General features: G+C 43.5%; 2 protein-coding genes across 2 annotated transcripts in view; both read left to right on the forward strand.

Annotated features, from left to right (window-relative positions):
• The first annotated feature begins 242 nt into the window (after positions 1-242).
• Positions 243-11576, forward strand: SLC39A3 (solute carrier family 39 member 3). Its single transcript, XM_072601437.1, has 4 exons — positions 243-335; positions 3425-3754; positions 7255-8275; positions 11474-11576. The coding sequence occupies exons 2-3, from the start codon at positions 3545-3547 to the stop codon at positions 7993-7995; spliced, it is 951 nt and encodes a 316-aa protein (XP_072457538.1). The 5' UTR covers positions 243-335; positions 3425-3544; the 3' UTR covers positions 7996-8275; positions 11474-11576.
• Positions 11577-12949: 1373 nt separating this feature from the next.
• The window catches only part of DIRAS1 (DIRAS family GTPase 1), a 34703-nt gene continuing 23628 nt past the window's right edge, over positions 12950-24024 (forward strand). The window contains exon 1 of the mRNA XM_072601438.1: positions 12950-17112. Within this exon, the coding sequence (XP_072457539.1) occupies positions 17063-17112 (50 nt within the window). The 5' untranslated portion in view covers positions 12950-17062. The remainder of the gene's footprint in view (positions 17113-24024) is intronic.

A 24024-nucleotide genomic window follows, 5' to 3' on the forward strand; every position in this document is an offset into this window, starting at 1 on the left:
CTAACCGCACCCCCTCCTTCAGAACCTTTTCCCTACAGGTAGCTGTTTCTCTCCGGGTCCTTTTCCTCTGAGCACTCTGCAACCCTGAGGCGGGGGGACCCCTTTCCGTAATCCCCATTCGACCGAGGGCTTGAGTGGGCGGGCCGAGGGTGCAATTGATAGTCACTCAAGCCAATGATTAGCGAGATTTCCTCTTGTGGCGTGAAAAACCACCAATTGGATGGCGGCATGGCTACAGGGGCGGGGCAAAGAGCCGAAACGGGGCGGGATTCCAGGCGTTGGCCCGCCGATGGTGGAGGCGGCGACTTGGCCCCGGGCGCTGTTTCTGGTGAGAAGTAAGTGGCGGCGCTGACCTGAGGGCGGCCGGGGAGGGAGGCGGAGACCGCGGGCCGGGGCTGTGGAGGAGGCGGGCCGAGGGAGCCAGGCCAGAGGGGCCAGACCCACCGTTTCCGCTAGCTGTCGGCGGGCCTGGGTCTCTGGCCTCTTCTCGTCGCTGTCAGGCCCGACCCCACCCCTCATCCCCGCCGCGAGGTGGGGGAGGGGAGCGGGAGAGACCCTGTGATTGGGGAGGAAGCGGAGACCCCGCGAGGGGGAGGCCGGAGACTCCTCATTCCCCTCGCTGCCGGGCCTCAGTTTCTTCTTCCGTAAAATGAGGGGGTGGGACTAGAAGCTTCCTTTCAGCTCTGAGACTGTGCTCAAGGTCACCCAGACATGTCAGTCCAGGTCCCCCTGACTCCAAATCCAGAGCCCATAACCCTACGATCACACTGCAAAGTATGAACCCTCTCGTAGCTTCACAGACGAAGAGCTGGAAGGGACCGTGCATGGTTCTCCATTTATTAAAAAAGCATTAAGTACCTCCTCAATAATGAGAAGGTGCCACCTTCTAAACAGCAGGCCTTTCCTAGTCCCCTCGGTCGCTAGTGTCTTTTCCTGTAAGGTTACTTTATATCTATTCTGGATACATCTTGTAATGTGACTGTGTCAGTCAGTCAATAAACAGTGGAAAGTAATAAGTGTGGTGGAGGCCATCCAATCCTACATTGTAGCGTGAATTATTAAGCACCTACTGTTTGCCAGACATTGAGCCAAGTGCTGGAGATACAAAGTCAAAAGACAGTCCCTGCTCTCAGGGGTCTCACAGTTTAAAGTCAGATAAGTTGGAGATAAGCATCAGAGGGAATCCAGCTCTAGGATTAAGGGGATCAGGTAAGTTCCTGTAGAGAAGGGAGCAGTTTAGCTGGGACTTGAAGTGTCTCTTTCCTTAGGATATAAGCTCTTTGTGGGTAGGGGCTATTGGCATTTTTTTCTTTCTATTCCCAAGGAATTATTAGCTCAGTTCCTGATACATAGTAAGGTCTTAATCAATGCTTGTTGCTTGCTTGGTTGGACTAGTACATCCTTGTCACTGTACAGAGGAGAAAACTGTGGCCCAGAGAAGGTAAGGTGACTTGTACAAGGTCACCATAATTTTAACTGGTAGAAACAGCATGTGAGCCCAGGAACTTTGACTCTGAAGCCAGCAGTCTTCCTATTATATGTGCAAGGTTGCTTACCTGGAAGGAGAAGTCAAAATCATTTTATCTAACCCCCTCATTTAGACTAAAGGACTTGTCCAGAATCAATCAATAAACATTTAAATGCCTGCCCTTGTTAATTTCAGGGTTGAAATTAGAATCCAGGGCTCTTGACTCCTAGTTTAGTATTCATTCCCTTAATTATAGTGATAACTTGACATTCATCTAACATTTTAAAGTTGTAAGCGCTTTACATACAACCCTCTACAGCAGACATAAAGACTTAGGCTTAAAAGGCAGACAGATACCTTAGCTTGTCTGAGTAGCAGCTTCTGCCCTGGTGAAAAATGAGGTGGGATTGGTTTTTAAAGTCCTCCTAACTCTGAAACTCTTCCAAGCTCATGGGAGAGAGTTTCAAAGATCATTTGTTCCAACCTGCTTATCTTACAGATGTGGAAACTAAGGTTCAATTGGGACATGTCCAAGGTCTCACAGGTAACTGTGGCAGGTGCTTTTAGTTTCTAAGACAGCCAAGACTCACATCAAAGTCTTACTCTGAATCTGTACTCTTTGTGGTATACCTCACAGCTTTCTGTTATCCTGCAATATTTTTCAGGCTTAGGCCTCCCTCACTGCTTGTCCTTTGTGAAGTGGTAGTCAGCCTTTCATATCTGACATGAATTATCCTTCAAAGCCCAGTTCTAGTCATCCATGGGGTCTTATTGAAAATTTTCTCCCACTGTCCCTTCCCCCACCGCCCTAACTGGATATTCTTTCTCCCTTATCCAGCCTCACAACACTTTATACTCCCTATGCACTCCTCATATTCCAGTTTGCATCGTAACTCATACTTTTATAGTGCTTTACGGTTTCATAGGCTTTAGAGCTGGAAGTGAACTAGAAATGATCTAGTTGAGTGCTGTTCTTTTGTGTAGGTAGAAAATGAGGCCCATGGAGGGGTAGAAACTTGCCCAGATTCACATCGATATAAATGCCTGAAGCAAGACTTGAACTCCAGGCTTCTGACTCCAAATTCAGGGCTCTTTCAGTTATACTGTTGCATATGCCCTGTCCTCCTTCAGTACCATTGGATGCCAGGTTCCCTTTGCATGCTCAGGGATTCAGACTTCCTTTCCTGAATTGCTGTGCTTTACACACCTGTACATGATGCCCCTTGGGATTTATTTTTCCCTTTTGTGATCTCTTCATACTCCCTTACACTTATCCTACCCAATTCTATATTGCTTCGTAGTTTACAAAGCATTTTTCTACACAGCAGTCTCGTGAAGTTGGCAGGGCAGAGAATGTCATCCCTATTTTACAAGAGCAGGAATCCACAAGGCTCCATAAGATCATGTGATCTACTCCTGATCTCATGACTTCTGTTCCATTCAAACCCTGGTCCTCCTTCAGTCTCTGTCCAACACACTTTCTGGTCTTCTTATTGCTTCTATTATGTTATCTTTGTCTGTGTATGTGTCTTATCACCAAATACTTTGAAGATCTTTAATTTCATTGTGTGGACATTCCCTTTACTAATTCAGATGGCACACCATCACCTACAAATTACCAGATGCAAAAAAGGTCATTGTCCCAGTACCAGTCTGATTATGCATCTCTCTTTCTGGATTTCGCTTGGCTAACAGGTACATAATTCTTCCCTGGGCTCATGCCCAAAGCTTTTCCAGGCTGATAGAACTGGATAAAATTTGCAGTCTGCTGCTTTGGCTCCCTTTGAGAGCCCAGATCTCCTCTATGTTATCATAGGGAATTGGAATAGCATTTTAGTGGAGGGATTTAGATGGCAAGAAACGCAGTCATTTCTTATCCCTTGGAGTTGATGCACTCCTCATGACATGTGGTTGGAGAATATGTAGCCTTAATATTTACTTGCTTGACATTCACAGCTGCTACTTGGAAGCATGTGTCCCTGGATGCTGCTCTGGAGCCTTTAGCACTTCCAGAGTGTTGGCCTCTGCTACATTTCGATTGGGAGACCGGTGGGTGCAACATTCCTGTCTGTGAACATGACAAAGATCTTAGTAGCCAAACTGCTCTGCCTGGTGGGGGTGTTTATCCTCATGCTACTTGGCTCCATCCTGCCTGTGAAGATCATTGAAGCTGATTATGAGAAAGCCCACCGCTCCAAGAAAATCCTCTCTCTCTGCAATTCTTTCGGAGGTGGTGTTTTCCTGGCCACCTGCTTCAATGCCTTGCTCCCTGCTGTGAGAGAAAAGGTAAGAATGCTTGCTTACTGGATGGAGCAGCTATGGAGATTTTCAGCCAAATGTCCCCCAATGATTCATTCAGCAGATTTCAGAGCACCTACTATGTGCTTAACTCTGAGCATAATGTTAGAAGGGATCTAAAAGAACACAAGACCAACTTGGGCAAAGTGCAGAACCTCTCTGGGCTTCACAGTTTCCCTGGTTTTAAAACAAGGGGATTTTTCAGCTTCCATTAGATCTCTTCTGACGCCCAGTTTATGACTCCATGACTAAGGTCAGGCCCTAACCAGTACACAGTTATCTGCTGGCAGATTCCAAAAGCTTAGCTGTCAGACCTCCAAGTTGTGCTTGTGGACACATTTCCTTCTCAGGTTGTCCTGGTTCCCAGCATGGAATGGAACATAGCGTGCAGTGGGCAGCCACTTCTCAGATCTGCCCAAGGAATTTATTGTCAGCCACAAGCCCCAGAGGAGGCCCTTCCCTGTACATGCTTCTTTCCCTTCCCTTAGTGATCCTATGGTTTCAGGGAAATGAACAGGAGCTCCTCCTCCTAAGAGCTTGAGGATTCCTGAACTGTAGATGAGCTCACAAGGACCATTTCAGCTGGAGGTCCCTTCCAGCTCTAACATTCTGTCTTCAATGTTCTAATGTTTGTTCTACCTCTGACATTGTATAGTCTGTGTTCTAAGGATTTCTCCATTTCTGACATTTTATTTTCTGTGTTTCAAGGTTTTGTCAACCTCTGACATTGTGTGTTCTGTTTTCTAAGTGCCCTCCCACTTCTGGCATTGTGTTTTATAAGTTTCTGTCTATGTGAAACATTCTCTTCTTTGTTTCATATTCTGAGATCTGGTTCTTGCTCTTGAGTCGTTTATCTTTTATCTGGGTAGCTCACACACACACACATGCTTACACACACAGAGTATGGTAACAGTACTAGTCATTATGTGATGCCAAATGCGTTGAGCAGACAATAAGTCTAAAAGGACTGTAGAAGAAGGGATCGCTATAGGCTGTGGAGAGTTCAGGGTCAGATTCCTGAGGGGGTGGAACTTGGAACTGGGTCTTGGCAAAGAGCAGTAAAATTGAATAGGTGGAGAGAAGACTTCCAGGTCAGGGACACTGCATGAACAAGGTCAGAATGAGCTCTGTGTTTGAAGAGGGACAATGAAGAGACTGTCCTAGCCAACATGGAGCATTCGTGGTGAAGAATCATGGAAGCTAAGTTTGGAAGTGTAAATACTTAGCAGAATTCTAGATTTATCTTCTTATTCTCCATGGAATGTTCAACCTAGTTCAAAGATGATAACAATTGAGCCTATATGTTATTGATGTTGGCTCCTAAGAGGTACCTTTTCCAGCCCCTAGGGGATTAAAGGGAAGCTCAGTGGGTATAATTCACTAGGCATCTCTTCTCTGGTTCTGATCTCCTTTCCTCATTGTTTACTTCCCTAATTCTGATGTGCATGTGGGGTGTGGAGCAGCCTGAGCCTTGACCCCAGACCAACAAAAACACCAGAGAACGCCTCCCCATGTCGCAGAGACACCCAGAGCTAAGGAAGCTCCAGGAGCAGATGTCCTGCCTGCTACTGCTACAGTGTTGGAGCCTCGATTGGCCTCTCCCTGTATTGAGCTGCTCATTCTGATAACTCACTTATTGTTTTTTGTCACCACATACATGTTTGCTTTCTCCCTGACTAGGGAAGTGCTGGTGAAGTCAGCTGCCACTTGATTCCACTGTTTACCTTGGCCCCATCATGACAAGAGTTTCCTGGGAGATAACTGGAATGTCACTCAAGGCTCTGCCTGTGCCCTCCTCTATCTCTGTTCCCAGAGGTGCCCGTTCTCCCTGAGACACTAGCATGTCTTCCTGACACCCCATCTCCACTATCATGTCCTCCATAGTTTGATGTTTGCCATTCTTGTGATGAGTGGTTCAGCCCTGTTCAAAGTATGGGACCAAAGGGGTTGAGGACTGGGAGATTTCATCAAGGTTTTCAACAGGACATGAGGATGAATGCTGGTAGAACTAGGGGGATCTCTCTCCTTTGGATGTCCTGCAATGGGAATGAGAATATGTCAGCATTACTGGATACATGTGTGGCTGCACTTTTCTAAAATCCTTATCTGCTCACATATTATTCTTGTGTATTATAGTTATTTACATATATTTCTTATCTCTCTGTTGGACTAAGCCCCATGACAGCAGGGATTGTCTTATCTCATCTTAATATTTCCCATGGTATCTAGCACAGTATTCTGGCCCCTAGCTCCTTTTCCAGTATTTTGCCCAGTAGATGGTTAAAAATGTTTATTGAATTGAATTCCTGCTTTCCTCTCTAGAGCATCAATTTGCCACAGAAATATCCCAGATTAACCACATGTGGAAAGTGTAACCAAGCTGTTTTTTTTGTTGTTGTTGCTGTTTTTCTATCACCACTAGACTCCCCCTGGGCTATTTCTCTATGAAAGTCAGTGACTTTAATAGCCTTTGATTTTTTATGTTGTCGGTCTTGAAATCTGTAGGTAAACTTTGAAATCATCTAGGCTCCAGACCTCAGAGCCATCTTTGACTTCTTACCTTCTGCATCTAGTCAGTCACTAAACCCTGCTAACATTGCCTTCCTTCATCTCCCCCTTTGTATGTATTCCCACTGCCCTGTCCTGCTTCAGGTCCTTCACCTGAGGCCTGGATTATTGCAATAACCTTAGCTATTCTCCTGGTTCCAGTCATTCACCTCTCATCTGTCATAGTAAATTTTAAAAAATAGTATGTTGACCCCATTTAAAACTCTTCAGTGCCTTGCCATACTCAAGCTGTCTTAGCATGACATTTAAGATCCTCCACAATTTAGACCCTACCCATCTTTCTAGTCTTACATGTTCCTAATTTCCTAAATGAATTTTCCCTTCTAGCCAAAATGGTCCACTTGCTATCCACACACTATCTGCATACTTACTATCCTATGCATATAACTTGTCATTTTTATCTCTGATCATGGAATAGCCTTGCCCCCTCCCCCAAATTATCCATATTAAAATCTTTTTAGCATTTCAGGGTCTGGTTCAGAAGCCACATCCTCCATGAAGCCTTCCTTGTTCATATCATTCAGTCATTCATCAAATGAGGCATAGTAATAGATGTAAAGTGCTTTGCAAACAAAGTGCTCTACAACTGTTAACTATTATTACTAGCTACAATTATCTTACGTTACCTTGTGTTCTAGTTACTTTGGTATTTTCTTATTCCCCCTATTAGATGGCTAATTCCTAAAGCATAGAGGTTTGTACTTCTCTGCAGTGTCTCACATATTAGGGGTCAGTCAGTGTTTGATGAAGGAACAAATGTCCCATGATGGTCTCTTCCCCAAACTAAATCTGTTGCCATGGTGGCCTTGGTCTCAGATGCTGTGATGAGGTTGACTTCCACGTGTTGGTTTTTTATGAAGATAGACAAAACTGTTTTACTTCTAAGTCTTTTATGGTTTTTCTTTTGTCCTTTGCTTCAGCTCCAAGAAGTTCTGAAACTTGGAAACATCACCACAGACTATCCCTTAGCAGAGACCATTATGCTTCTGGGGTTCTTCATGACTGTTTTTGTGGAACAGGTCATTTTGACCTTCAGAAAGGAGAAGCCCTCATTCATTGACCTAGAGACCTTCAATGCAGGATCTGATGTGGGAAGTGACTCAGAATATGAGAGCCCCTTTATTGGAAACTCCCGTGGACACAACTTTTACCCCGAGCATGGTCATCACTCCCATGGCCATGGCTTAAATGTTCAAGAACTCTCCCGCTCCAGCCCTCTCCGTGTCTTCAGCCTCGTGTTTGCTCTTTCTGCCCATTCTATCTTTGAGGGTTTAGCCTTGGGCCTGCAGGAGGAGGGGGACAAGGTCATGAGCTTGTTTGTCGGTGTGGCCATTCATGAGACATTAGTGGCTGTGGCTCTGGGGATCAACATGGCCAAGAGCTCATTGCCAATGAGAGATGCAGCCAAGCTGGCTGTCACAGTGAGCTTGATGATCCCTCTGGGCATCGGGATTGGAGTGGGCATTGAAAGGACCAAAGGTGTGGCCAGCAGTGTAGCCTCAGTGCTACTACAGGGCTTTGCAGGAGGAACTTTCCTTTTTGTGACCTTCTTTGAAATTTTGGTGAAAGAGTTAGAAGACAAGAATGATCGTCTCTTGAAAGTTCTCTTTTTGGTTTTGGGCTATGCAGTCCTTGCAGGACTGGTCTTCTTCAAGTGGTAGATGCAGTGAGAAAAGTTTCACTAAAGCACTCCAACCGTTCCATGGAGGCTCCAGAAAGGTAGAGCCTAAATCTGAAGGATGCTCCTTGCTCTCCCCCACTTTCCCATCCATCACCCAGCAAAGAGGAAGAACTGCCACCGTGAGCAGCTTGTACAGAAGAGGGTGTGTTTCCTCAAGCCTATTGCTCAACTGCTTGTTCCCTGCACGTTGGGCCTTCAGGTGGTGCTGAGCATGTGGGCTGCCTGTATGTGCTTATGAGTTAGAGCTGGACATTCTGAAGGTATCTATGGCCTGGCAGAGAGTTTTCCTGTAGGTTGTAATATTATCTTCAACGTGTATATATATCAGTTGTGTGTGATACTATTTACTTTTGATGAAAAGCAACATGATCTCATGACTGAAGAACTCAAAGGGGACAAGAGACATAAGTTGAGATGAAGGCTGAGAAACAGATTAGGTTAACACTCAGCAGTTAACATACATGTAGACACTCCATTTCTCTTCCCTTCCTTTCTCCTCCCTCCCCTCCTTTCCCCCTCCCCTTCCTCTTTCTCTTTCCCTTTCTCCCTGTCCCCTGGGTTAGAATCAGCATCATTAACACATGAATATTTTAGGTCTTTGGCCTGATTTAGACCCGACCCCTCAGAAGTCTCCTCTTTCTCTGTTTCACTGTGTTCTGGCCATCCTGGCCTTGGTGATCCAGTAAAGACATTGTTGGTAGCGTTTAGGTAGAAAATCCCAATAGCCAAGGTCACCAGGAGTGCAATAGAGTTTCTGCTTAGGCACTTTGCTCGCAAGCAGCCCAGCTTAAGGTCACTTACCAGCCGTTAGGTAGAGTGTGCTCTGCTTGCTAAGGTTCTGTGTTTACTACTGATAGGAAAAAGAGAAGGGGGGGTTGCACACATTTTCCTTCCTGCCCTAGATTATCAACTTTTGAGCAACCGTTGTGTTTTCTGTTTCATGCTCTGTTGCTAATTTCACAGGAATTTTCCTTCCTGTTGGTGACTCGGGGCCACCAACTTATTCCAGTCAGTCAGGAGGTGTTGATGAGATCTATGAAGGACCCAGCCACAGCCATGTACCTGGTTGTCACCTGGTTTTACCAGGAAGGCATGAGTGGTATAATGTGCCCTTGGAGGTACCTGAGAAGACAAGAGAGAACAGAGGTTGTGCTCCTCAAATACTGTCAAGACATGGCTCAGGCATCCTTATTGACTGAGAATCAGTAAATATCTGTGTACAGAGAACTTTTGGTTTTATTGCACCAAAGACCTGAGCTAATTGATCTTTGTTGGAATAAATTGGTTTGGAGACTGTGATTGGCACAGCTTCCAGAAAGCTGATTAGAAAGTGGCCCAGCCTGGCAGTTCTAACTCTTGCAACCTCGTTAATTTCCTTTATGTTTTGCCTCCATAGTTCTTGGGATCAGGATTGGCCTATTTGTTCACGTCACATATTCCCCACAAACAAAAACTCCACCAAAACCCCAAATCGACAATTTAACTGCACCCTCTTCTTTGGGGTTAAAAGGGCCTGGGAAGTAGGTTGAGACAGACTTGAGGTTCCTGTAGTTCCAGCCTTTAGAGCTGCTCTCTGTTGGTTTGCTACACTGAAACCTAGGAACCAGTGAGAAGAATCCACTCCTGAGGCATCTTTGTCCTGCTTGGTTCCCAATGATCCAATTTTCAGGGACTAAACTTTGCCTTTCATTTTTGCTTTGAGGGAAAGGTCCTGGTCTTGGAGATCAGAAGGCCAGACACTGCCAACAGCTCGCTATGGGCCTCTTTGGCAGGTGACTACCACAATAGGAGCATCTTAATCTGTAAAAAGAGGTAGATGAACCAAAGGAGCTGTTCGTCCTAATAGTCAGACAAGTTCTAACTTCCCTTCCAGGGCTAATCGTCTGTATTCTTCATTCCAAGCTCCCTTTAATCTCTGACATTCAAAATCTCTAATCCCATTAAGCTCTCACAGTCTGTTCTATGTTTTAAGCTAACTTAAACCATAGTCCCTTAAATCAGTTCTAACCCCTGGTTATTGGTGCCATCCTCACCAGCTGTCAGCACTAATAGAAACTACTCAGCCAGTATTTGTTCCTCTCTTTTCATGGATGGCTGAGGGTGAGGAAAGGAGGCAGACTGCAACAATGTTGTTCTTCCAGCCCATGAAGAGGAAAGATGTCTTTCCTTCTGGAGACCTCCACTTCAGAGAACCCACATGCTTTCCTTTGGGTATTTTTTGCTTCACAAAAGCTTCTTCTGCTATCCATTCCCTCAGTAGATGAGACAAAGCTGGCCAGATGTGACTTCAGTCCTTGCCCAGTGTCAGCAGCAGGGCCTTGTGTTACTTTCCTAGTGGTGTGTCCATTGTTCCCACCCTGATCTTTCACATGCTCCCGAGCTCAGTGCTTCGGCCACAGTTATTTATCAAGGACCAGGAGTTGTGCCAACTTAGACTAATTAGGTACTTTTAACTATTTCCAGGATGTAAATAGCAGCTCTCCAGTTTCAGGACTGCTTTGGATCAGTTAGACCTGAATGAGCATAAGCCCCAGGAAGGAAATGACCCTTGGAGCAGGTGGATTTTGACTTTCTACTCTGCTTCCTTCCTTTTTGTTTCCCCTCCTTAACCCTCACAGAGGAGCCTGGGGATTTAGAGAGTTGTCTTTTGAAGCTCTTTTGATCATTGTAAATAATACAGAGCTCAGTAGTGGCTCTTCTTCAGAATTAGTGGGCAGCTGTAAATAGATATTTATGTGAACTGCCCTCCAGACTGTTATTCCTCATAACTTTGCTCCTAAACCCCAGGGTTGATGTTAGATATTGCTGTGAGTTAGTGCTTTTGTGTGTTCAGATGTTTTGATATGTTTTTGTCGGACCCAACTCTCCTGAGACAGCTCTAAGAACTCCATGCTTGGAGCATCCTTGTCTTAGATGTCAGGAGGAGGATACACCCTTCTTTCTTTGTTACACTTCAATGAGTAAAGCACAATGTGGCCTTGGAGTACTTATTGTGTTCTTTAAACTCCCCTCAGATAATGACCAGTGACCACAATTCTTTGATACCTTTGAGCAGTCCCCATGTCACCAGGTGAATTGAGGGGAGACTCAGAGGCTGACCTGGAGGCAGCTGAATGGGGGGAGCTCCTAAGGGTTGACTTGGGGTTTTTGTTGAAGACTGGCAGAGGATCAGGCTCTGCCTTAAGGAGTCTAACAATAGAAATAGAGGCTCTGATGGAAAATTACCTGTGCCACTTCCTGTGTGACAGCATCACAAGGTGGCATTGTGTTGTGAAATGGGCAAAGCCTGCCAAACAAGAATTTTGTGAGTGGGTTTTTCTGGCTTCTTAAGAACTTCTTGGAGAAGCAAGTTTCTCCAGTCCAGAGGATCTGTTTGCTCTTTAGCTTATGAGAAGTTACAGATTAATCTGCCCTGGTGTCTCTTAGCTGCTTTCTTTTCTTTCCCTGCTCTGGATCAGAGACTCAGAAGATGCTTTCAACCCCTGGAGGAGGGAACCACGTGGGCAGAACTGCCTCCACTCACCTCCATACAGTTGTGGAGCTGTTGTCAAGTCACTGGGGGACTGTTACCTTGGGACTGCCAGGAAGCTTGTTTACCCTGTTGGAAGCTCACCTTCCCTACAGTTGGCCTATTTACCCTCTGGATCATCTGAATCAGCACAGACAACTTCTCCAGCAGAGCTGGCCCAGCTTCCCTACTGGTGCTTCTGCTGTTTGATCAGTTCTGATTGGAAGTACCCAGGCCCAGCACCATGGTCAGCCTCCTCCACCCTTCACCTCTCTGGGCCTCATTTGTAAAACAAAGGGGGGGTGGGGCTACATGATCTCTAAGGTCCTTTTCAACTCTAAAAATTTGGTTTTGTAATTCTCTGTTTTATTTGCTGTACGTACTAACGAGTGAATATTAATTTCTTTCCAGGACCAAATTATACTTTTGTATTTTTTATGTGGGTCTGGAAATATGTGTGTGAATGCATGTGCACATGTCCCCACAAAACGAGCCCTTTCACCATTGTGTAATGATGTGTTTAGTTTACCCAGCTGTGAACAAACTAGCTGCTATTCATACCTGCAGCTCTCCCCTCCTCTCTGCCAAACCCAGCCCTCCTCCATTTCCTATTGTCTCTCTCCTGTATTCTCCTTTCGCTAGGAGCCCACATAAAACAAAGAATCATGGCGACAGAACTACTGACTTAGGCTTAAAGCACCAAAATGTGGTTCCCCTTTAAAAATGTGGAAGGAGGGAATGGGACATGCCTCCTTCCTTAATGAATTTATAGGATCTTGGCCTCCTTCATTCTGCTATAGTTAAAATGGAAAGGAAACCTCCCATCTGATGGTTCCTCCTTGCTCACAGCCAGCAGCATTAATCACTGGAGTTGTGTCTAGAGCTGTTTGCAGCTAGAGTTGCTGGTACCTGTTATGTCACCTCGTTTGTCTGAGAGGCAACATAGTGTTATGGAAAGGAGCTTGCCATGGGTGCTAGAAAAGCTGGCTTTCCGATTTGGGATCTGCCACTTCCTCTGCTCAAACCTTGGACATTCACCTAACATAGCAGAAAGAGTGGGGGCTCATGATCCAGCATTGGGTCAAATGGGGCTGTTATCCCCATTTTATAAATGAGGAACTGAAGAGTTTAAGGAACTTAACTCCGTTAGCTAGTAAGTATTACAGCTCAGCCTCAAACCCAATTTTTCTGAGTCCAAATACAAATTCAATCCAACAAATGTTAAGTACCTTCCTATTATGTGCAGGCCAGTTGTGCCAGACTCGAACAAAGAGGTTGGACTAGATGAGCTTTCAGGTGGCTCTCGGTTTAAAAATGGTTCTGTTCACTTGTGGCTGTAGAGAATTTCAAAGCATTCATATTCTCTGGTCCCAGTTTTGTGCTTAGATACTTTTCGTCTCTGTTTTCTCTTCATCTGTGATAGAAATGACAAGCAGAATGGGACCAGAACCACATTTCACTGGAATCTCAGTGGAGAGTTCCTTTTAAAAACGATGGGGATGACCTTTGTTTGAACAAGAAAAGAGGGAGTGCTCACTGAATTGAAAGCCAGAGTACCTGGGCCAGGCGCACCTTAAGCACACAGCTGCAGGAGACCAGGCTTGATGTGGAGCAGAGGTGACTGGGAAGAAGCATCTGGCGAAGCATCGGGCCGTGTCAAAGTCCCTCCATTGTTTTCAATAACTCCCTTCAAGTGAAATAGCCCATGGAAGCAGAAATGTCTGTTTTACAATATTTTTTTCCAGAAGTTTCTGGAAAGGGAATGAGATTCTGAGGCAGAACATTGCGTGGGGGCTGCAAACCCCCTTGTAAGAGAGGGACAGGCTTTGGAGGTTCTTGACTCACAAGGTGGGAGGGTGCCCACCCCTTAGACTGATTGTTAAAGAGCTGAAATCTGCCCCCTTTCCTGCCCAAAGGGAAATGAGATACATAGGAGCACCAGGAGCCCAGAGACTTCAGTCTACCGCTACCATTTCATTCAGCATTTATTCAGCAAACGTTAAGTGTCTAATGTGTGCAAAGAAGTACGCTGCAGGGCAGTGTACAAAATCTGGGTAAGATGACTACCCTCGTGGAATTTGTCTCCTAAGGGAGTCAGACACAAGCACAGATGAGGAAAGAAAGCCTGGGCCTGTAGAACATGCTGGGCAGTGAGGGAAGTGTGGAGGTCAATAACTACAGTCTGTGCTGTTCTGTATAGAAAGACCAAGGGGAGAGAGTGGGGCAGTGGCCCTGACTGGGGAGGCCAGGAGGCTTTCCAGTGGAGCCAGGACTAGAATGGACAGTGCAATAGGAAAGGAGCAGAGGACATAGTGGGGTGTGTCTGTAGGGGGGGCATAGTCCAGGAAGCACAAAATGTGTTTAGAGGACTCAGAGTAGGACATTTTAAATGGAGTCTGGAGTGGGTGGAGGAGGAAAATAAGAAAAGAGTGGGGGTGGGGGAGTCACTGTCCCCTAGATCCTTCCATCCCTAAATCTGAGCCTATGTGTCAGGCACTGTAGTTGGTGTTGAGATATAAAAATGAAGGAGCATCTTAAGGAAACTAGTTTTGTTTTAAATTTTTAAAAAATTATTTTCAGGGCAACTGGGTGGTGGCAGTGGGTAGAGCACCAGCCCTGGAGTCAGAAGGAGCCAAGTTCAAAGGTGTCAGCTGTTAGCTTTGTGACCCTGGATAAGTCACTTAATCCCAATTTCCTGCAAAAAAAAAAAAAGGATTAAAAAATTAAATTGTTTTCAATAATTAGACATTTTTTTCCTCCCACCTCCCCCATAATGAAAAGAAAAAGAAAATCCTTATGACAAATATTGCTTAGTTAAGCAAAACAAATTTCCATATGAGGAGCTCACTTTCTAGACAGAGTTGGAATGGTAGGGGTGAGAAGGGTCAAGGACAGAGATTGTTTGGCCAGGCAGTGGGGAGGGGCAGACCTCAATGTCTATGGTGTACACTGAGGGAAACAAGCCTAATCTCTCAGGGATATGTCGGATTATGCCGGAAATGAATGGCTTTGCCAGGGTATTTCTATCTGAAGAGCTAGAGGAAGACAAGAAGAATATACAAGATGGTGGCAGGACACTCTGGAAATACTGTGCTGTAGACTAAGGGACAACCTCAGCATAGGGGAGAACCATGGAGGCTGATCATTTAACCTTTCTAAGCCGCAGTTTATTCATCTGTGAAAAGGGGACCCTACCCACAATTATTTACCTTATAGGCTTGTTGTGGGCATCATATGAAGCAATGTATATAGTAAAGTGTTTTGCAACCTTTAAAATGCTATATAAAAGTCAACATTTTTTTTTATCATTTAAATATTTAAATCTAAAGATCAGGGTTTCTGAAAGAAGCAGCTTTGTGTGTCCTGGACCCCCTTGGCGGTCAGGCTAGTGAAGCTTATGGGGCCCCTTCTAAGAATCATATTTTTCAACAGGGGAGGGAAATGGTAAATTTCAATTAGAGGTTACTGAAAATAAAGATGACATTTTCTTCCATCACAGACCCTTCCTGCAATGTGTGTGCAGGCCCCTGGATGCCTTAGATGATCTGATTTCATCAGGTGTATGTTCCACAAAGGCAACTCCATCCCTCTTTATCCCTCTCCTGGGTTGCCAGGGCTTCTTGGCCAACCTTCTTGTGAGGAACCAACCTCTCCAAACTTAGCTCAGTTGGTTCTCAGGAGACAGACACACACATCATCTTTCCCCGCTTGATAGAAGCTGCTGTCATGAGCAAGAGAGGGCCACTCACCCAACCCACCAGAGCCCTGCAGGTAGATTCTGTTCAGAAAATGGTACAAAGAGCTGACTTCTATGGAGCTCTTGGATGCCAAGTATTTCAGAGCCATTGTTCCTTCAGGCTTCCCAGGGACTCCTGGAGGCAGGGAGGCTGGCCAGAGATTATTATCCTGACTTGGCTATTAAGGAAACTGAGTCTCCAAGAGGAAATGTGACTTGCCCAAGGTAGTTTGGGCCTGGGTCATCTGCCCCTGAAGACTCTTTCCACTGCTCCCCAGGTAACTATGAAACCCAGACTCCCAGGGGACCTCAGCAGCCATCCAGGCCAACCCCTACACAAAGGGAAACCTGGCTAGTTCAGGGGTCTGGCCGGCCCAGAAAGGAGGCCATTTGTTTTTAAAAGGCCAGTTCTCAGCACTCAGAGTCCTCTTCCAAAGTCTCAGTCATAACATAGTTGAGGAAACTGAGGCTCAGAGAGATTACATAACATGCCTGTGGTCATTTGGTAAGTGTGAGAAGTGACATTTAAACCTAGATCTTCTAGTGCTCTGGCCAGCCCTACCCCAGCACCAACTAGGAACAGGATCCTGGAGCTAGAAGGCACTTCAGAGTATGTTTGGTTCAATCAGTACCCACCTGAAAACCCCCTCTACAGTATCCTTGATAACTCATCTTCCAGGCTTAATGGAAAGCTCATTCTCTCCAGAGGCAGCACTTCGGGGCCATTTTAATTATTACCAATTTCTTGTCTGTTTTTCCTCCTCACTCCTGTTCTGTAGGACAAATCTAATCCCTCTTCCGCATGACACCCTTTCAGATTCTTAGGAACTTTAGAGATCAGATTGTGTGATCCAAACCATTCCATTTTACAAAGAAGGTAACTGAGGCACGGAGAGAAGAAATTAATTGTCCAAGGTAATAGAGACAGTAGGTAGCAGAATCCAGGTTATTTGGCTCCAAATTGGGAGCTCATTTTATTATATGACCTTGTTTACCCTAAAGCCCACTATCATGGTCCCTCTCAAATTTCCTTCCTTTGAGTTAAACACTTCCAAGACTCCTCAGACACACACATTTCCCATTTTCTTTCCCTCCCTTTTCTTTTGACCCCAGGTGTTCTCCAGACAGAAATGAGCCAGCTGTTTTGTTTGGGGGTATGTACTGAAGGAGGCAAATAGCTAGAAACAACTAGATTTACTCTCCTCTTGCAGGAGACAATGGGAGAAGAAAATTACGGGGCGGTGACGAATCCTCTGGATTGAATCAACCGTAATAATAACGTGTTGGCGGCTTTGTTTTTCCTTGTTTGTGTTTCTATTGAAGAAGTTATTAGGGTGGGCTGAGAGGAGGCCCACATGGTGGTGGTAGATTCTGATTGGGTCCCTAAGCCTGGGTTGCGTCAAGTCCTGAAAAAACAGGGACCTGAATTTGTGCTCATCCCATCAGCTGTGCCCTGTGCGTTCTCTCCAGATTCCTGACTTACCATTTGCTGGAGGGAAGGAACAGGAAGACCTGGCTGACCAAAGACTCTAGAACCCTTCTGCCTTGGAGTGATCTGTGTGTACTGGGACCATATTGTTTATTAATCTGCTCGTTTGCAACATAAACTGTCAGTTCAATACTGCTTACTGACCTCTGCCTGGCTGTGCAGCTTTGTGATGGATGAAGCATTTCTGGGACCATCAGTCAGCCAACGAACATTTATTAAATGCCTACTATGTGCCAGACACTGTGCTAAGTGCCACAGACACAAAAAGAGTCAAAAGACAACCCGTGGCCTCCAGGAACTGAGTCACTCTGAAGATGCTGAGTGGCTGGAACGTGGGCAGGGGGCAAGTGGAAATGGAGAGAAGGTAAGGCCAAAGTGGGAGAACTGGATCTAAAGTTGATCAGGTTGAATGGAGATCTCGATCAAATGAGGTAATATTTGTAAAGCACTTAGCACAGAGCAGGCACATAGTAGGGACTATGTAAATGCTGCTTCCCTTCTCCTAGTGGAAAGAGCCTAGAATTTGAAGTTATCATCATCACATCTAACATTTATGTAGCATTTAGTATGTTTCAGGCACTCCGCTAAGCACTTTACAATTATTGGATCTTTACAGCAACCCTGGGAAGTAGGTGCTATTATTATCCTCATTTTTACAGATGAGGAAATTGAGGCAAACAGAGGTTAAGTGACTTGCCATGGGTGACGCACTAATTAAGTGACTGACTCTGGTTTTGAACTCAGGTCTTTCTGACTCCAGGTCAGGACTTTATCCACTAAGCCGTTTAAGCTGCCCTTAGCTGCCCCAGAAAACCAGGGTAGGAGCCCCAGCTCTACTATTTATTAGCTATGCCACTTTGGGAGAGTCAGTTTCCCTATTTGTGGGTCAGGACTATATCTCTATAATACCCCAGAAAACCATTCACTGCTTCCTGAGCATAGGCCCTCCCACTCCTGAATAGGTCTGACTTTTAGAAAGCTCTTCATTTTAGGAGATGGGGTGGGATGATGGGAAGAGTCCTGGCCTTGAAGTCAGGACAGTTCTGGGTTCAAAACCAGTCTCCGAAACTAGATATAAACACACTGCTTCCCCTCAGGTTAGTTTCTTCATCTATGAAATGGGAATGACTTATCAAGGCCACTGGGAGGCTCCAGTGAGGTAATAGATGTAAAGCACTTTGTTCATCATTATCGCTCTTATTCTATCACGTCAAAATTTGTCTCCCTGGAACATTCTGCTTCTCTGAACCCAGCTGCTCCCAGATTTGGCTTTTGGTGCCAAGTAGAACAAATCTAATCTCTCCTCTATATAACTGCCCTTCTTAGCCTTGAAAATAACTAGCCTGGTCTTCTCCCCTCTTCTCCAAGTTTTCTCTAAGTGAGATTATTTCTCCCCCCTCTACTTTTTAAAAAAATTATTATTCATTTACATTTTTAACATTCCTTTCTATTTAAATTTCAAGTTCCAAATTCTTTCCCTTCTTCCAATCCCCTCTCCCACTCACTGAGAAGACAAGCAAAATATCAATTATACATGGGAAATCATGCAAAACCTATTTCTATATTAGCCAAATTTCCCAAAAAAGCAAGAAGAATAGAGAAAATTATACTTCAATTTGCATTCACAATTCATCAGTTCTCTCTCTGGAGGTGGATAACATTTTTTTTAATCATGAGTCCTTTGGAATTATCTTGGATTATTGATCCAACTGGTCAGGTCTTTCACAGTTGATCATCATCGTTACATTGCTGTTGCTATACACAGTGATCTCCTGGTTCTCCTCTCTTCACTTTGCATCGGTTCATATAGGTCTTGCCATGTTTTTCTAAAATGACTCCTGTCATCATTTCTTTTTTATATATTTATTTATTTTTAGTTTTCAACATTCATTTCCACAAGATTGAGTTTCAAATTTTTTCCCCATCTCTTCCCTCCCTCACCCCAAAATGCCATGCATTCTGATTACCCCTTCCCTCAATCTATGCTCTCTTCTGTTATACCGCTCCCTTCTCTTATCCCCATCTTCTCTCTTGTAGGGCAAGATAGATTTCTATATCTCATTACCTGTATTTCTTATTTCTCAGTTACACACAAAAACAATTCTCAACATTGGTTCCTAAAACTTTGAGTTCCAACTTCTCTCCCTTCCTCCCTCCCCACTCATCCCCACTGAGAAGGCAAGCAATTCAATATAGGCTATATAGTAGTTTTGCTAAAGACTTCCATAATAGTCACGTTGTGAAAGACTAACTGTATTCCTGCCCCCTCATTTATTCTATTGTTTCTTTTGAACTTATCCCTCCTCAAAAGTGTTTGCTTCTAATTACCCCCCTCCTCTCATTTGCCCTTCCTTCTATCATCCCCTCCCCACACCACTTCTCCCCTTCTCCCCTACTTTCCTCCAAATTGAGGGTGCGTGTTATTCCTTCCTTCAGCCAAATGTGATGATAGTAAGCTTCACTTTTTCCCTCTCACTTCCCCCTCCTCCCCTCCATTGAAAAAGCTTTTTCTTGCCTTTTTTATGAGATAATTTGCCCCATTCCATTTCTCCCTTTCTCCCAATATATTCCTCTCTCACCTCTTAATTTTATTTTTTTTAGATATCATCCCTTCTTATTCAATTTACTTTGTGCCCTCTCTCTATACATGTGTGTGTGTATGTGTGTGTGTGTGTGTATAATCCCTCCAACTACCCAAATATTGAGAAAAGTTTCAAGAGTTACAAACATTATCTTTGCCTGTAGGAATGTAAACAGTTCAACTTTAGTAAATCCCTTATGATTTCTCTTTCCTGTTTACTTTTTCATGCTTCTCTTGATTCTGTGTTTGAAAGTCACATTTTCTATTCAGCTCTGGTCTTCTCATCAAGAATGCTTGAAAGTCCTCTATTTCATTGAATGACCATTTTTTCCCTTGAAGTATTATATTCAGTTTTGCTGGGTAGGTGATTTTTGGTTTTAATTCTAGTTCCTTTGACTTCTGGAATATCATATTCCAAGCCCTTCTATCCCTTAATGTAGAAACTAAACTGCCAGATCCTGTGTTATCATGATTGTATTTCCACAATACTCGAATTTTTTTTGTCTGGCTGCTTACAATATTTTCTCCTTGACTTGGGAACTCTGGAATTTGGCTACAATATTCCTAGGAGTTTTTCTTTCCAGATCTCTTTCAGGAAGTAATCGGTGAATTCTTTCAATATTTATTTTACCCTCTGGTTCCAGAATATCAGGACAGTTTTCCTTGATAATTTCATGAAAGATGATGTCTAGGCTCTTTTTTTGGTCATAGTTTTCAGGTAGTCCTATAATTTTTAAATTGCCTCTCCTGGATCTATTTTCGAGGTCAATTGTTTTTCCAATGAGATATTTCACATTGTCTTCTATTGTTTCATTCTTCTGGTTTTGTTTTGTGATTTCTTGGTTTCTCATAAAGTCATTAGCCTCCATCTGTTCCATTCTAATTTTTAAAGAACTATTTTCTTCAGTGAGCTTTTGAACCTCCTTTTCCATTTGGCTAATTCTGCTTTTTAAAGCATTCTTCTCCTCATTGGCTTTTTGGGCCTCTTTTGCCATTTGAGTTAGTCTGTTTTTAAAGGTATTAATGTCTTCAGCATTTTTTTGGGTCTCGCGTTTCATGATTTTCTTGCATCACTCTCATTTCTCTTCCCAATTTTTCCTCCATCTCTCTTACTTGATTTTCAAAATCCTTTTTGAGCTCTTCCATGGCCTGAGACCACTGCATATTTATTTTGGAGGTTTTGGATGCAGAAGCCTTGACTTTTACGTCTTCCTCTGATAATATACATTGTTCTTTCTCATCCAAAAGGATGGAAGAAAATACTTGCCCACCAAGAAAGTAACCTTCTATTGTCTTATTCTTTTTCCATTTTTTAGTCATTTTCCCCGTCAGTTCCTTGACTTTTGAGTTCTTTGTCAAGAGGAGGGTATACTCTGGGGACCTGTAAGTTCTCAGTTCCTCCAAGGTAGCACAATCAAGGGAGAGGAGTTTAGTCCTCTACTGGCCTGCACTCTGGTCTGAGAGCAACTACAAGCATTCTTTTCTGCAAATAAAATTTCATCTCCAAAGTCTCTGCCAGCTCCACCATCCAGCGCTCCTCCTCACCCCAGGGTCACCATTCAGGAGTGAGATCCAGATCAGCCACTCAATTCCCCCAGGATCTTTAGGCTTGGGCTCCAACAATGGAAGCTGCCACTGCCTGGGTCGGGGGCAGATTGCTGCTAGACTGCTGTGTTCCATTCTCACCAAGGTGAAAAAATTTTCTCACTGACCTATGAAGCTGTCTTTGGCGTTTGTGAGTTGAGGATTCTGGGACCTGCAGCTGCTGCTAGTGGCACCTTGAAGATCGTTCCAGTCCTGTCATTGCCACTGCATGGTCAAGACTGGGCTGCACTTTGTTCTGGGCCAGTGTGATAGACCTTTCCTGTCTGTTTTCCAGGCTGCCTTGGGCTGGAAATGTCTTTCACTCTGTTGTTTTGTGGCTTCTGCTGCTCTAGAATTTGTTTAGAGTCATTTTTTACAGGTATTTTATGGGCTGTAGGAGGAGAGCCTGTAGAGGTGCGTCCTTCTACCCCTATTATCATTTCTAATAACAGAAGAGTATGCCATCAGAATCTTATGTCACAACTTGTTCAGCCATTCCCCACTTGGTGAGCATCCCCTCAATTTCTAATTCCTTGCCGCCCATCACAAAAAGAGCTGCTATAAACATTTTTGTACTTATAGGTCCTTTTCCTTGTTCTTTGATTTCTTTGGGATACAGACCTAGTAATTGTATTGCTGGGTCAAAGAGCATGCACTGTTTGATAGCCCTTTGAGCCTAGTTCCAAATTATTCACCAGAATGATTAGACCAGTTCACTACTCCATCAACAATTTATTAATGCATATTATCCTTCATCCCCTCTAGCATTTGTGATTTCTGATAAGTGTGAGATGGTACCTCAGAGCTATTTTATTTTGCCTTTCTCTGATCAATAGTAATTTAGAACTTTTTTTCATATGATTGTAAAGAACTTTGATTTTTTTTCTGATAACTGCCTGTTTATATCCTTTGACTATTTATCAATTGGCTAATGGCTCTTATTTTTATAAATTTGATTCAGTTCCATACCCAGCATATATTTGAGTAATGAAGCTTTTAGCAGAGAAATTTGGTGTAAAACATTTTCAATATTACTTCATTGTCTGTGGTAATGAGGAGGTGTTTGGGTGCTTGTGCTTAGACCCCAATTGCAAGATCACATTTCTCCCTAACTTCAAAACACTATCCCTGACAGTTTTCTCCCCAGCCCAAGGCCATTATGCCTAGCAATAACTCATGAGTGGGCCCCAGTAAAACAAACTATCTTTTCCTGTTACAAGAACAAGCTGACCTCTGTAGAAATTCCCTTGTATGAACAGGACTATCTTGTACCAGTAGAACTATCATGTACTGATTCCCAAAGTTATTGTATACAATCTAGAGGTCAAGTTATAGACATCAACTCTCAAAGCTATCTTGCTACACATGTAAGAGACCAAAGGTACACCCCTGAGAGACCCCATCCCCTGGTTTCCAATTGTGAATGATGCCAATGACCATGGTTGTACGTTACCACCTAATTAGCATATCTGCCAGATAAACCACTATTTTTTTTATAAGAGTTAGCATCACTCCTGTTAAGTTACAAGTTCCTTAAGGAGCTCTGCCTGCCATATTGGTGTTACAATAAACCTTTGCCAACTGGACTTAAACAATGCTTCATTCCAGACAACCCTGTCCAGTACTTTAGTCCTTGCAGGGTCCCTGAACTCATAAACCACATCAATACCTTTTAGCAAAATGTAGTTTCCCTGATTTTCCCTTTTAATTAGGTCTATTCTTGCTTTTGCTTTGTCTGAGATCATAATTGCTACTCCTGCCTTTTTTTAGTTTAGCTGGAGCATATTAGATTCTACTTCAGCCCTTTGTTTTAACTCTGTGTGTATCTTCCTGGTTCAAGTATATCCCTTGTAAACAACATATTATTAAATTCCAGTTTCTAATCCATTCAGTTTTCTGCTTCTGTTTTATGGGTGAGCTCATCTCTTTCACATTCACTGTTATGATTATGGACTGTTTTCCCCCTCTATCCCATTTTCTTCTGTTTCTTCTCTCTTTTTATTCCGTTCCTCCTCCAAAGTCCTTTTGCTTCTAACCTTTGCCTCCCTTAATTTGTCCTCCCTTTTATCACTCCCCTCCTTTTCTCTTATCCCCTCCCCCTCCTATTTCCCTATTGGGTAAAGTACATTTCTATACAGATCTGAGTGTATCTAGTCTTCCATCTTTGAACCAGTTCTGATGAGAGTGAGGTTCAGCCATTGCCCACTCCCACCCCTATTTTCCCTTCCACTGTAAAAACTTCCTGCACACCTCTTTTATGTGAGAAAATTTTCCCCATTCTACCTCTCCCTTACCCCTTCTCCCAGGGCATCCCTCTTTATCACCCCTTCATTTTTATTGGGGATCATTCCGACATAATCAACTCACATCCATGCCCTACAAAACTTTTTTTCTACATAAACTTTTAACTACCCCAGTAATGATAAAGTTTTTAGGAGTTACATGTATCCTCTTCCCATATAAGAATGTAAACAGTTAAACTTTATGGAATTCCTTATGATTTCTCTTTCATGTTTACATTTTTATGCTTTTGAGTCTCGTGTTTGAATATCAAAATATAGCTCTGGTCCTTTTATCAGGAATGCATGAAAGTTGTCTATTCCATTAAATATCCATTTTCTCCTTTGAAGCATTATACTCAGTTTTGCTGGGTAGGTGATTCATGGTTATAATTCCAACTCCTTTGGTTGCTGCAATGTCATATTCCAACCCTTCTGCTCCTTTAGCATGGAAGCTGCTAAATTTTGTGTGATCCTGACTGTGGTTCCACAGTACTTGAATTGTTTCTTTCTGGCTGCTTGAAAGTTCTGGAATTTGGCCATAATGTTTATGGAAGTTTTCATTTTGGCATCTCTTTCAGGAGGTGATCAGTGGATTCTTTCAATTTCTATTTTATCCTATGAATTTAAGATATTGGGGCAGTTTTGCTTGATAATTTCTTGAATTATGATGTCTAGGCCCTTTCCTTGATCATAACTTTCAGGTTATATAATAATTCTTAAATTTTCTCTCCTTGATCTGTTTTCTAGGTCAAATGTTTTTCCAACAAGATATTTCACAATTTTTCCTGTTTTTTCATTCTTTTGACTTTGTTTTATTGTTTCTTGATAT

Source organism: Notamacropus eugenii, chromosome 4 (assembly GCF_028372415.1).
Source record: "Notamacropus eugenii isolate mMacEug1 chromosome 4, mMacEug1.pri_v2, whole genome shotgun sequence".
In the NCBI taxonomy this organism is placed as follows: Eukaryota; Metazoa; Chordata; class Mammalia; order Diprotodontia; family Macropodidae; genus Notamacropus; species Notamacropus eugenii.

Coding starts and splice junctions, on each gene's coding strand:
- SLC39A3 (XM_072601437.1), top strand. CDS start 3,545: ATGACAAAGATCTTAGTAGCCAAACTGCTCTGCCTGGTGGGGGTGTTT. Junction 3,755..7,254: donor TCCCTGCTGTGAGAGAAAAG/GTAAGAATGCTT, acceptor CCTTTGCTTCAG/CTCCAAGAAGTTCTGAAACT.